General features: G+C 34.6%; 2 protein-coding genes across 3 annotated transcripts; one reads left to right on the top strand and one right to left on the bottom strand.

Moving 5' to 3' along the window:
* Positions 1-1,963: 1,963 nt before the first annotated feature.
* LOC100784718 (protein PUTATIVE RECOMBINATION INITIATION DEFECT 1) lies at positions 1,964-7,898 on the top strand. Its single transcript, XM_003537478.5, has 9 exons — positions 1,964-2,429; positions 2,507-2,619; positions 2,702-2,877; positions 3,382-3,690; positions 3,873-4,836; positions 4,932-5,640; positions 5,928-6,208; positions 6,357-7,023; positions 7,440-7,898. The coding sequence occupies exons 1-9, from the start codon at positions 1,992-1,994 to the stop codon at positions 7,659-7,661; spliced, it is 3,879 nt and encodes a 1,292-aa protein (XP_003537526.1). The 5' UTR covers positions 1,964-1,991; the 3' UTR covers positions 7,662-7,898.
* A 1,055-nt stretch (positions 7,899-8,953) lies between these two features.
* Positions 8,954-11,726, bottom strand: LOC100789335 (pentatricopeptide repeat-containing protein At4g14190, chloroplastic). Of its 2 annotated transcripts, XR_003263491.2 has the most exons (4): positions 11,287-11,726; positions 9,819-10,953; positions 9,171-9,437; positions 8,954-9,060 (listed from the first exon to the last, which is right to left on the bottom strand). XR_003263491.2 is itself a non-coding variant. In XM_026124502.2 (3 exons), exons 1-3 carry the CDS (start codon positions 11,644-11,646, stop codon positions 9,409-9,411), a joined length of 1,524 nt encoding a protein of 507 aa, XP_025980287.1. In that variant the 5' UTR covers positions 11,647-11,726; the 3' UTR covers positions 8,954-9,408. The 2 variants fall into 2 exon arrangements, 1 of the variants encoding a protein (XP_025980287.1); XM_026124502.2 differs by having other exon boundaries at positions 8,954-9,437.

Genomic DNA, 11,726 nt, shown 5'->3' on the forward strand with positions numbered 1-11,726 from the left:
GTCATTCTTAAATGTTTTTCTGAGTTCTTGTAAATATGGTTAAATTTGATTTTAGATTTGTAAAACTTCTAGAGTGTTAGTTCTCAAAATTTTACAATTTAAAAAATAGTGATAATACCGAGTTCTGACGTGCTATGTACTTAGTTATGTCATGTTAGCAATTATATTTATATTTTGATGGTTAAATACATGACATATTTTTCATTAAAAAAATACATGACATATTTACTAATTAAATGTACGTTACGACATTAATAAGTGACGATAAGAATTATTTTCTAAGCCTTAAAAATTTACAAAGATTAAAATTAATAAAAAAATTGGAAGATTGAAATTACAGAAATTAAAAGCATATTTTACATGAAGCGAAAATAAGAGTTGTTTGTTAAAGAGAAATATTACTTTTGAAATTAGTTTTTATAATTAATTTTACTAAGATTTTTAACAAAAAATAAGAGAGATGGGAAGAAAAAAAAGAAAAAAAAAGAGTGATTTGTAGTGATGTTCAAAATTGAATCACATCACATTTAATACTAATATATTTCTGTGCTATTAAATGATCCTAAATTCCTAATATATATACTTTTTTTCATGGATGAAATTTATTAAAATTAAGAAATTAATTTGTGACTTAAATATGATTTTTTAGACTTAAATATAATTCCAATTCCTATAATGTACTTATTTTGTGATTTCAGACTTAGTTCTTATAACTTATTTGGTTAGTTTTGGTATCTATAAAATTTTACTTTACAATTTTAATTTTTCTCATTCTTCACTAACAATCTGACAACTATATGTATATATTATATTGGAAAACATAAAATATTTCTTAAATAATAGGGACTAAAATAAATATCTTTCACTACAAACAGGACTCGTATCAAGACTTTATAATTTTATAAGAACAACAGAATAATATCAAAAACTGAAATTGTAAAAAAAAAAAAAAACCAAAGTCGACAAAAAATAATTAATTTTTAACACTACAACTTTACTACCATTTTGTTGTTCTATTAAGAAAACTACTATTTCATTTAATAAAATAATTCATCTTTTTTATTGAAAAGTTACATATTTTTTTTCGGATATTTATTAAGAATTTTAATATTTATTTTATTAATATGAGTAGCATAAATAAGATTCAAATATATTATAATGAAACATATAAAGTATAAAATTAAACAAATAATATTCAATTGATCTTTTCATGAAGACTTGTAAGAAGAAACTTGTGATTAAGCAAAAATAGTATTAAATGTATCACATTAATGTATATTTAATTTTTCTCTATTTAAGGTCTATTTAAGTTCTTATTGTTATTTGCTTGATTTTAAAAATAAACCATTAAAATATAAAAAAGATTAAATATAGAAGGTTGAAAATAAAATAAAAAAACAGATGAAACAAATGAAAGGTTAATAAAAATAAGTAATAAAAAATTCAAAATTTAAAACATCATAATAAAATTGTAGTGAAACAATTATAAATTTAATAGGATAAACAGTAAAATTCATCCTTGAATGTTTTTTGACAAATTGATTCTTGAAAGATGAAAAACTCAATTTTAATTCTTAAATATGCAAAAAAAATGTGGCAAATTAGTCATGTAGATAGTTTAATGACAAATTAGTCCTTAAATTTTACAACTTAATATCAAATTGATCCTATAAAAATATACCTTATTATCAAATTGATTCTTAAACATTACATTTTGATGATAAAATAATCTCACAAGCAAGACTAATTTATCACACTATTTAAGGATTAAATTTTTGTTTGTTTATAACTTATGAGTGCAGACATGAATTTCACAATTTAGCCAAATTTAATACATTGCTACATCTCATTATGCAAAAGTTGGTTAACTATTCTCACTTCTCAGCATACACACGCGGAGCTTAAGCTTAACAGTATCTGTAGAATTTAAAAATAGTTTGGCGCGCAAAGCAATATTGTGGCGAGTGTTGAGTTTAGAGAAGAAGAGGAGAATGTACTGGCGCGGCGATTCACAGTCAGAGGATGACGGTGGCTTTTCAATTTCATGCTCTCAGGGCCATCGATCTTCGTTGAACCTTCAAACGCACGATGAAGGTGGCTCCCTCTGCCTCGTGTGCTTCTCCAACCTTGTCTCCAATCCTCTCTCCCCAACCGTCCATGTCTCCTACGCTCTCTCCCAGCTCTCTCGCTCCCTCTCCATCCCTCACTTCCTTCAATCCCTTCTCACTTTCCACCCTCACTTCCTCCTCTCCCCTCTCCTCGCCGCCCTCTCCTCCTTCCACGACCAACCTATCGCCGCTCAGCTCACGCATCTCATCCTCTCTCTCTCTTCCTCCGCTGATCCTTCCCTTTGCTCCCAATTCATCGCTAGGATTTCCGATCGCATCGCTTCCGCTGCTTTGGGTTGGACTTCCCCTCAGTTGCACATGGTAATTTCCATTCTTACTTTCACCTCGTTCCTTCTACTTCCTATGCACAGACTGTTTCTATTGTTCTGAATTTACAGATTCACTGCCTTGGGGCTCTTCTGAATTGTGAGAAGGATGATGATCTCCATGCACACATCAAAGACATGTATAGTTTCATTTCTGTTCTTGTTACGGGCCTTCAATTGCCGAGGTATTTTTCATGTCTTGGATGCTGTTCTGTTGTCTTTCAAATTTGTTTCACATGTGGTGAGTCCTTTGCTCGCTTGCTGCAGTGAGGAGATTCGCGGGGAGGTTCTCTTTGTCCTTTACAAACTATATGTTCTTCAGAGTACATCAGCAGGGGGAGATGGAAGTGATATGTTGATTCCCTTCTGTCCACAGATCTTGTATCTGTTGGTGGATGTTCTCATGAAGACTCAAAATGATGATGTTCGCTTGAATTGTATTGGTCCGTTATCAATTCCTCACTATTTTTTGTTCCTTGAAAATAATATTTGAGACTTCTATCTTGAGTGTCTTGTTTGTTTTAACTTTTGCCTCTCCTGAGTGAAGCCTGTTTTGGATGGGTAGAGATTGACATTAGGACACTTTCTCTGAAAGAGATTTGTTATTTGTCTCACAGGTACTCAACTACTCATAGATACAAGAAAACGTGGTATAGAACATTAGACCTTTACTATTAGGACTTAAGAGGCAAAGGTCCGGTTACATGTTCACCATACGTAGACAAAAAGAAACATCGTCATGTCATGCATCACATCTGATGACCATTTTGTCTTAATGAACGAGTTATTGATGTTAATCATTCCAAGGCCGGTTAGAAGTCAGTATGGCCACAGTTTACAGAATAGATTTCACTTTCAGTAATAGTAAGATGCCATAGTTTACAGCATAACTTTCGTTCTTGTCTCTTTTTTGAACTGACACTTTCCATTTTTTTTTTGTTGATTAGCACTTTTGACTATGCTGGCTCGAAGACATTTGCTCAGGGAAGAATGTGCATACGATACTAGTAACATGTCTTCCAATGGAGGAGTTAACTCTAAAGAAACCGAGGACGGAACCAAGGGCACATCTCTGGTAAATCTGTTTGCTGAAGCCATCAAAGGCCCATTACTTTCGTCAGACAGTCAAGTCCAAATCGGCACTCTAGATTTACTCTTTCACTATTTGTCTTCGGTCAGAAATTCAGACTATCAGATTCGAGTTTTGGTGGAAGAAAATATTGCAGATTATTTATTTGAAATATTAAGATTATCAGGTGAGAACTGTGTATAGAAATTGCCAAACAACTGAAACAAGGCCGTTTTCTTGCCTAGACGAATTCTAAATCTAATTTAGCTTAGTTCAACTTTTTCCTTTATATGCTCGTGAATGCAGAACTTAGTTTTTGACCTTACTGTTATACCTAGGTGGCTTACTAATTATTCTATTAATGAACAGAGTATAAGGACCCAGCAGTCAAGATGTGCCTTCAGGTACTAGGTCTTTTATCAACTGCTGAGGAAACCTTTAAACTAAGACTCGTTGTTGGAATCTCAACTCTGATTCCAGCATTACGTTATGTGGCTGAAGTTCCTTTTCACCCCGTGCAATGTGAGACACTGAAGCTCATTTATGAATGCATTTCTGAGTGCCCTGGATCTGTATCAACTTCTCAACTAGAGGAGCTGATTCTTGTTTTGATAAGAATGCTTAGAAAGCATTCTGATGGGGAGATGGGTATGATTCCCGAGACGTTTATAATGGTCTGCTCTATCTTTGTTGCTCTTATAAGATCTCCATCTTGTAATGGAGCTTTAGATCTCTCAAAATCGATTGAGGAAGCAACGAACCATGCCATTTTAGCTTGTCTCTCTGTCTCTGAAAGGAACATAAACCAAATTTTGCAATGTTTGTACCTACTTAAAGAGGCATATGCATATAGTCATGATGGAAACTCCATTAACTCTAGTAAGCTGGAGCTTAGAAGTGGCATTCTAGATATATGCAGAACCCATTTACTGCCATGGCTTGTAGTGGGCATCAATGAAATGGAAGAGGACATTGCCCTGGGATTGCTGGAAACTTTTCATTCGATATTGCTTCTGCACTCTAGTATTAATTCCATGGAATTTGCAGAGACTCTGATTTCAATCGGTTGGTTCAGTTTTTCATTTGAATGTCTGGGTTTGTTTACAGGAGATAGGATGAAAAATAGAATATATTTGTTGCTCAGTTCACTCATGGATTCTCTCCTGGGAAATGATTCTGGACAACCAATTAGAGAGGCTGCTTTGCACCTGCCTCGCGATCCTATTGATTTACTCTTTTTGCTTGGGCAAAGGAGTACTAACAGTTTGGATTTGCCTTCTTGTCAATCTGCTGTTTTGCTGATTATGTACACCAGTTCGCTATATGATGAAAGGTACTTGAACTGCCAAAACTTCATACTACTATCCCCCTGATTGGCAATTCATTGACGACTGTTTTCCCTAACAGTTTTCTGACTTTCATTGCCAGACTTGCAGATGAGAAGTTGATTTTAGCGTCTCTTGAACAATATATTCTTCTTAATAGGGGCAATTTTCATAATCGGACCACTGATAATTTGACCGTGACACGACTGGTGAATCTTTACAGTTCACTAAGGGGTCTTGGCAGTATGAACTACCAAATTCACTATAGTCGAGATGCGGAGGAGATAATATTCCAGCTCATAAACAATGATGAATGGGACTTACTTTCAGCAAGAATTCACACGGTGTCATTGAAGTGGCTGTTTCAACAAGAGAACATAATCAACTCATTAAGCCATCAGATTTTGAAATTCTGCAGAAGCTATAACTTAGAAGAGGCTGACATAATTATCGGAAACAATTATCAAACTGTAAATGTACAGACACTTTCGGAGTTGGTATCAACTGAAGATAACTATGGAGCTAGACTTTTCGTGTGCTTATTAGCACAGCTCTTGGAGGAAGAAGGCCGGGAATATGATATAATATGTGTTCTGAATGTCATGGCAACTATGGTTCTCGTCTGTCCAGCTGCTTGTGAACAATTATCTTTGCATGGAATAGCGACAACAATCAGGACTTGGTGTTATTTGAGCAATAGCTTGTCGACAACAACATACATGTCCATCTTGATTTTGGTTTTTAACACTTTGAGTTCAGTGCATCCTGAAACACTATCGGTTGATCAAAGCTGGGTAGCGATAACCATGAAGGTGTGGGTAGCTGAACTTCTATTTATTCACATTGCATCCCGTATAAATTCAATCATGATCATGATTAGAGACTCTGATTTTTATGTCTCAGTTTCTGAAAGGCAAGAAATAAATTGATATAATCTAAAATACAAAACCAAATAGAGATGAGATGGAATGCAACTTATGCAAGTACTATTTTCTGATATTACAAAAATTCTATAATTAACCAACTACCCCTAAATTTACTAGAAAACACAATGATTTAGATTAATGATTGTTCTAACACCACGTTACCACTTCTGCAGATGATGGAGTGTTCAATTCCATCCAAAGAGGTTGATATCTTGAGTGACGAAAGCCTCTTTGTTATTGGCATTCTTTCCTTAATTTTGCATCTTTCCACCAATAAAGCACTTGAAGAGACTTCCAAGGCCATTCTTTTTAATACTTGTATAATCTCCATGGTCAACACTGTAGTCTGCGCGGCTTCTTCGAAGGGACCTGCTTTGGTTGACCATGACGAGGGAACAAGTACAGGAGAAACTTTAATATTTGTTCTTTTGCTTCATTACTTCGCCGTTAAAAGGTAAGCCGGTTCGAATCAGCAATAAGAAAACTTTTTTTTTATCATAGAATGTGTAACTTGACTTTGGAATATTATATTTTACACCCCTTGTACTTCCTTCCTAAATATTTAAAAAACTGAGTTGTCAATCCTAAATTTTCGATTCTAGCTTGCATGCTATTCTACCAGGGTTCGTGGATTGGCAAAGCTTCTTTGCTTCAACGAATCCATCCGAGCCGCTAGCCTTCATTGGAATCCGTTGCCATGACTTGTGCAGACTTCTGCATTTTGGTTCAACTGTAATCAAGATTGCTGCTTCTTATAGCCTGTTAGAGTTATTTAAAAGAATATCAGATCAAATAAACAGTAATCATGAAGAGTTGAGATGTACTATTGGGTACATAATGTCCATAAGGAGTATATTGGAAGGGCTAGTTTTCTATAATGATCTGAGAGTGGCTACAAATTGTTCCCTCTGTCTGTCAATGATTCTGGGATGGGAAAAGCTGACAAAGGAAACAAAAGTCTTAGAAGAGAGTAGCTGGTGTAGATTGATTATAGAGGAGATGACAGTATCTTTGGCAGCTCCTGCTTTAGCATCACAATCATTCATGAACAACCAAAGGCCTGCAGTGCTTGTAGCTATTGCGTTGCTGAAACTGCATAAAATCCCTCAGTGGATGAGATCTGTGTTTGATAATTCAAGCATATCTGGCATATTGGGGAACCTTTCTGCTAGTAACTTGAGCTCGGAGATTTTGGCTTTATTTCGAGAACTACTGAAATCTAACTTCTTAAGTACAGAGCAAATTGCAACTATAAATCAAATGCTCCAGGTAACTCCTTCCTAGTCTTGTATTAGGTTTCCTTAATTAGTTTATTCTTTATCCATGTTTGCACCATACGTACCATTTTTTCTTTATATTTGTAAAGCACAGACAAAGATTCTTTCATGCGTATCTAATCTATAAGGTCCATTGATATTTGATACTGACAAATGGTGATTCAGCATAAGAAAAACACGTAGGTGTATGCGAACACATTTAAGTAAGAAAAAATAATCCTTTTTAACACTCATTGGAATGTATATACCTTGAGAGGAAAGAGAGTCAGGAAGGAAAAGAAAAAGTCGCAAATATTATTGGTTATGGGATACAGAAGAAAGGGAGAGAAGTGTAAAATGGGTATAGAAGTTAGAATGTGAAAAAAGTAAGGTTGTATCACATAGTTATGCCATTTCTGATATTTACAGGAATGCAGAAAGCGTATGTACAGTAACAATGCTCAAGAGGATCTCCCAAATGAGCCGATAAAGAAGGTCCTCACCACATCGTATAATATGGGAGACATTTGTGAGTATCTCATTGATTTAATGACATCAGAGGCGTACTTAGATACGGGCAGTAAGAAGCTCTTAGAAGAAATTGAGCTGTTTTTCAGTACCTTGTCTGTAGATAATGGTAGTTGTATGTAGTGTTCATCTAATCCATTGACACTTGGATCTTATCTGCCAACTAGCAAACAGTAAGGGCAACTATGTCTGGAATTCGTTGACGAACTAAAAACATGATTCAGTAGACATAGATATTACGACTTCACTGGCTTCTACGTTGACTAATGTCTTTAGAAAACAACTAAATTGCATACTTTCTGTCATCATGTATCTGTATCTGACAAAGAGAAGGGAAAACAAGAAGGAAAGAAAAATCAATTTTGCCTCTACCATTTTTTTTAAAATTATTTATATGTGATTACATAGTTAAGATTAATTTGTTGTATTTGTGTTGAATATTTCTTTATATATATAACGTTTAATTGATTAACTTGATGAAATTTAATGTTTTTCCAGAAGTTATTAAATAAGGTAAATTTGACATTTGTTTCACAAGTTAGCGAGATAGAGAAGTTATTTTATGATCCGAAACCATCATTTGTTTGTAGTCTCCATTAATCTTTATAAGACACGTAGCATCGTTTTTAATTTATAAAAAAGTTTTTGTTTTACAATTTATAAAAAGGAGTTAATAAAACGTAGTTATGATAAACTATAGATACATAGTGAGGCTAGACTATTCAATTATTTCTTGGCGAGATGAGAAATTAATTGAGGCAAGATAAATACGGCTTCTTAAGGGGCAGATACAAGAATTGCATAGCGAGTGAATATATATTGATTTTTTTATTATTAATAGTTAAAAAATATTTAAATGTAATTTTAAAAATATTATAATAAAAAGTAGTGATTTTAAATTATATAACAATTAATGTAAAAACAGCAACGCCCTAAATGTCCCCAATTATAGCATGCAAAAAAAGGATAATCGTTCTTACGCAATAAAACTCCAAATTGAAATCATAACAAACTGAAACAGAACGTAGAAACTAGTAGAAAGAACTGCGCAATAAAATCCCGTTGAGTCAAATGAACATATGATATTCTAAATATTAAGGTAAAAACAATTACACAGTTATCCAATAAGATTTGATATTCTTCTATTCATCAATATGATATATAATTTTGATGTAAAAAAAAAAAAACAATTTCTCCAGGGTTGCTGTGGTATTTATATTTTGAAGTAGAGGCTATTTAGAATGACGATGTCTAGGGTGGTCATTGCATTGTGCCATAGTCAGAGACCAACAGTGTTTGGCCATTCTACCCCGTCACTTGCATCGATTGTACCTCTTACCAAAACAAAGGATTTGGGTATTTGTATTCCAAACCATGTTTGTAGAGCATTCTATAATTATAAAACTCAAACAACCCACACATAACAATGCTTTCCATTTATCCCAACAATGATTCAAACAAAGTTCACCTCGAACAGAAAATTAACAAAGTTCATTAATGGCCAAATACTCTTTCCTCCCACCTACAATACACAGGTTCTCATGTCAATCCAAAATCACATGCACATTAGAATACATATTACAAAATTTCTCGTGGTTCATTTCATCCAAAAATTAAAAACAAAAAAAGAACCTAAATCAGAGCCATGGAATCTGTAAAATCGACATCGTTGAGGACCTATGCAAGCAAAAGGCCATGAATCTGGTTAAGTCATTGTGCGGTGGAGGGCTGGTGTAGTGGTGATGGTCATCCCCGGTGGTGGCAAACTATGTGGGTGGCAGCGATTAAAGGTGTCGCCGATTTCTTCAACCTCCAATTGCCTCCGTAGCCTCCTTCCATCTCCACCGCATATGTTGATGACCACCACCCATCAGCACATCAAAGACATTAACCCTAAACCTTAAAGGAATAATCATGAAAATTACATTTTTGTCTTGTAAATAAATTCTATTAAAAATAACTGATAAGACAGGTTACCAGTAACTCATCTCAACCCTTCAATAATTTAATAATAAATATAACGCTCCTTATTGTTTTGACCATCATGATCCAGTTATCCTATTGGACCACCCTAGACATCGTCTATAAACTAAACTCATTTCAAAATTGAAAGTGTCTTCACTCTGCCAAATAGAATTTTAATTTTTTTTTTTACATCATCCCAATCCCAACTGTAATGGAAACTGGGAAGTAAGATGCCAATTTTTTTACAATTTTTTTTTTACTTTCATAAAAGCAAAGATTGGTTAACTGTCTAGGTTTTTATACAGTGGATGGTACCAGTATGTTTTGACAATAAAGGAATGAGATCATGGTAAGTGCATGTTTTCCTTTTTCTGTCCTCAGGGTGAAGGGAGGAGTACACTTCTTCACAGCTTTTAAGAAAATGGCCTTTCCCAAATGCAGTAAGGACCAGAGAATCTGTTTTCATTTCTACTACTCTATATAGATAGCCCATTCTCCTCCATGTTTCTAAAGCTCCACTACCATCAAAACCAATTCTAGTTGCATCAAATAGAATTCCAATAGTGATTATATCAGGCTGCACCCGGTAGATTGGCAACTGAGATAGCAAAATTCTCAAATGCCTGAATTCTTTCATCTTCACATAAGCCAACATGATAATATTTGCAACAGTAACATTCCAACTAACCTTGGCATCTTGCATTTCTTGAACAACTATATCCATACCTTTTTTACTCAAAAGACATGCATAAGAAAGAAGCCGGAAACACCATTCGAGGTTGCTCTCACCAAAAGCTGGACATAAATCTAGTGCCAGGTCCTCTAATCTAGAAAACATGAAGTTATTGATATATACTTCAGCCACTTTTCTAATCAAATCATCCTCTATACATGTTTTTGAGTTCAAGATTTTTCTATAAAATTTTTCCATCTTTTCAACCATCCCAAATGTGGTATAAGCCTCCAGCATTGCAACTAGAGTAGAAGATTTGACATGCATTCTTTTTGAAAGCATTCTTTGATAAAGCTTTTCCATTCTCTGGAGTAGCCCGCCACCAGCATACTCTTGGATAAGTATATTGTAAGTGATAGGATCAGGAGAACATCCTTCCAACTCCATCTTCTTCACACACTCACCCATCTCATCATACATTTGAAATTTCCCATAGGCTCCAATCAAACCATCATAGGTTTCAGAATCCAGCTCTAAGCCAGATTCTTTCATCTCATCAATAAAACGTAAAGCATCACTGAACTTACCTTCTCTGGATAATCCATGAATGATTGGATTGTAAGTGTCCAAAGAAGGCTTGATACCTTGAACTTTCATATCTTGCAATGCAGATAATGCATCTTTCATCTTTCCTCCTTCACATAACAAGCCTATGATCTTGTTATAGTTGAACTCACTAATCCGTGATTTCTCAATGTTCTTCCACATATCAAACACCTATTAATGCAAGGTGCTAAGAAAAATAAGAACTCAAAAACCACAAAGGATAAAAGTAAAAAAAAAAAACTCTGTATCACGCTCTTCTAACCCAGTCTTCATTATTGGATAAAATTTAATAAAAATTACAAGTGAAACTCGTTAAATAAAATTTGGAAGTTGGAACCTATAAAGTTTTGTAATTTCTAATAAATTTCACCCAATAACCAAGAGTATTGCCATTAACACAATCAAAAGAAAAAATAAATCCCACCCCCAAAGCAATTTAAGACCCATTTAGGCAAAGTAATAAAATTTGTTACATAAATTAAAGAGTGGAATAAGGGTCCCAACCTGAAGGATATGGGTGAAGTTTGAGGAACTTTTAAGGAACCTGACAACAGCCCAAAAATGGTCTTTGGACCAATCAGCGTCTTCTGCGAGCATGTGAAGAGGGTTGGAATATTCGTTCTCAAGCTTTGCAAGTAAGGCTCTGAGGCTGTGATGGAGATGGTAAGTCTCAACCAGAAGGGTTGTGTGCTTTGTGTCAGCGAAACGGTGGTAAGAGGCGTGGCAAATTTTAGTGGTGAGGGATGAAAATTTCGCAAAGGGTTTTCGGAAGACGGTGTTGCTACTACTCTTGCTCCCTCTGCAATTGGAGTTCAATAGCACCAACACAAACTGACTCTGACTGTGAGTGAGTGCATTCACCATTTTTCTTCCTTCATTTCAATTTTCAAGCTAATCCCTACTCTTATTTATTCATGCACCCTTTTTTCCCTCTTTCCTCGCAT

The sequence above is a fragment of the Glycine max genome, chromosome 11, assembly GCF_000004515.6.
Source record: "Glycine max cultivar Williams 82 chromosome 11, Glycine_max_v4.0, whole genome shotgun sequence".
Taxonomy (NCBI): domain Eukaryota; kingdom Viridiplantae; phylum Streptophyta; class Magnoliopsida; order Fabales; family Fabaceae; genus Glycine; species Glycine max.

Bases quoted from the DNA above. Each gene is read 5' to 3' on its own strand.
- LOC100789335 (XM_026124502.2), bottom strand. From the start codon at position 11,646: ATGGTGAATGCACTCACTCACAGTCAGAGTCAGTTTGTGTTGGTGCTA. The intron at 10,954-11,286 runs GTTGGGACCCTT...TTGCATTAATAG, and splicing joins ACTTCACCCATATCCTTCAG to GTGTTTGATATGTGGAAGAA. The intron at 9,438-9,818 runs GTACCATCCACT...TATTCCTTTAAG, and splicing joins TTTATTGTCAAAACATACTG to GTTTAGGGTTAATGTCTTTG.
- LOC100784718 (XM_003537478.5), top strand. From the start codon at position 1,992: ATGTACTGGCGCGGCGATTCACAGTCAGAGGATGACGGTGGCTTTTCA. The intron at 2,620-2,701 runs GTATTTTTCATG...CGCTTGCTGCAG, and splicing joins ACGGGCCTTCAATTGCCGAG to TGAGGAGATTCGCGGGGAGG. The intron at 4,837-4,931 runs GTACTTGAACTG...TTTCATTGCCAG, and splicing joins AGTTCGCTATATGATGAAAG to ACTTGCAGATGAGAAGTTGA.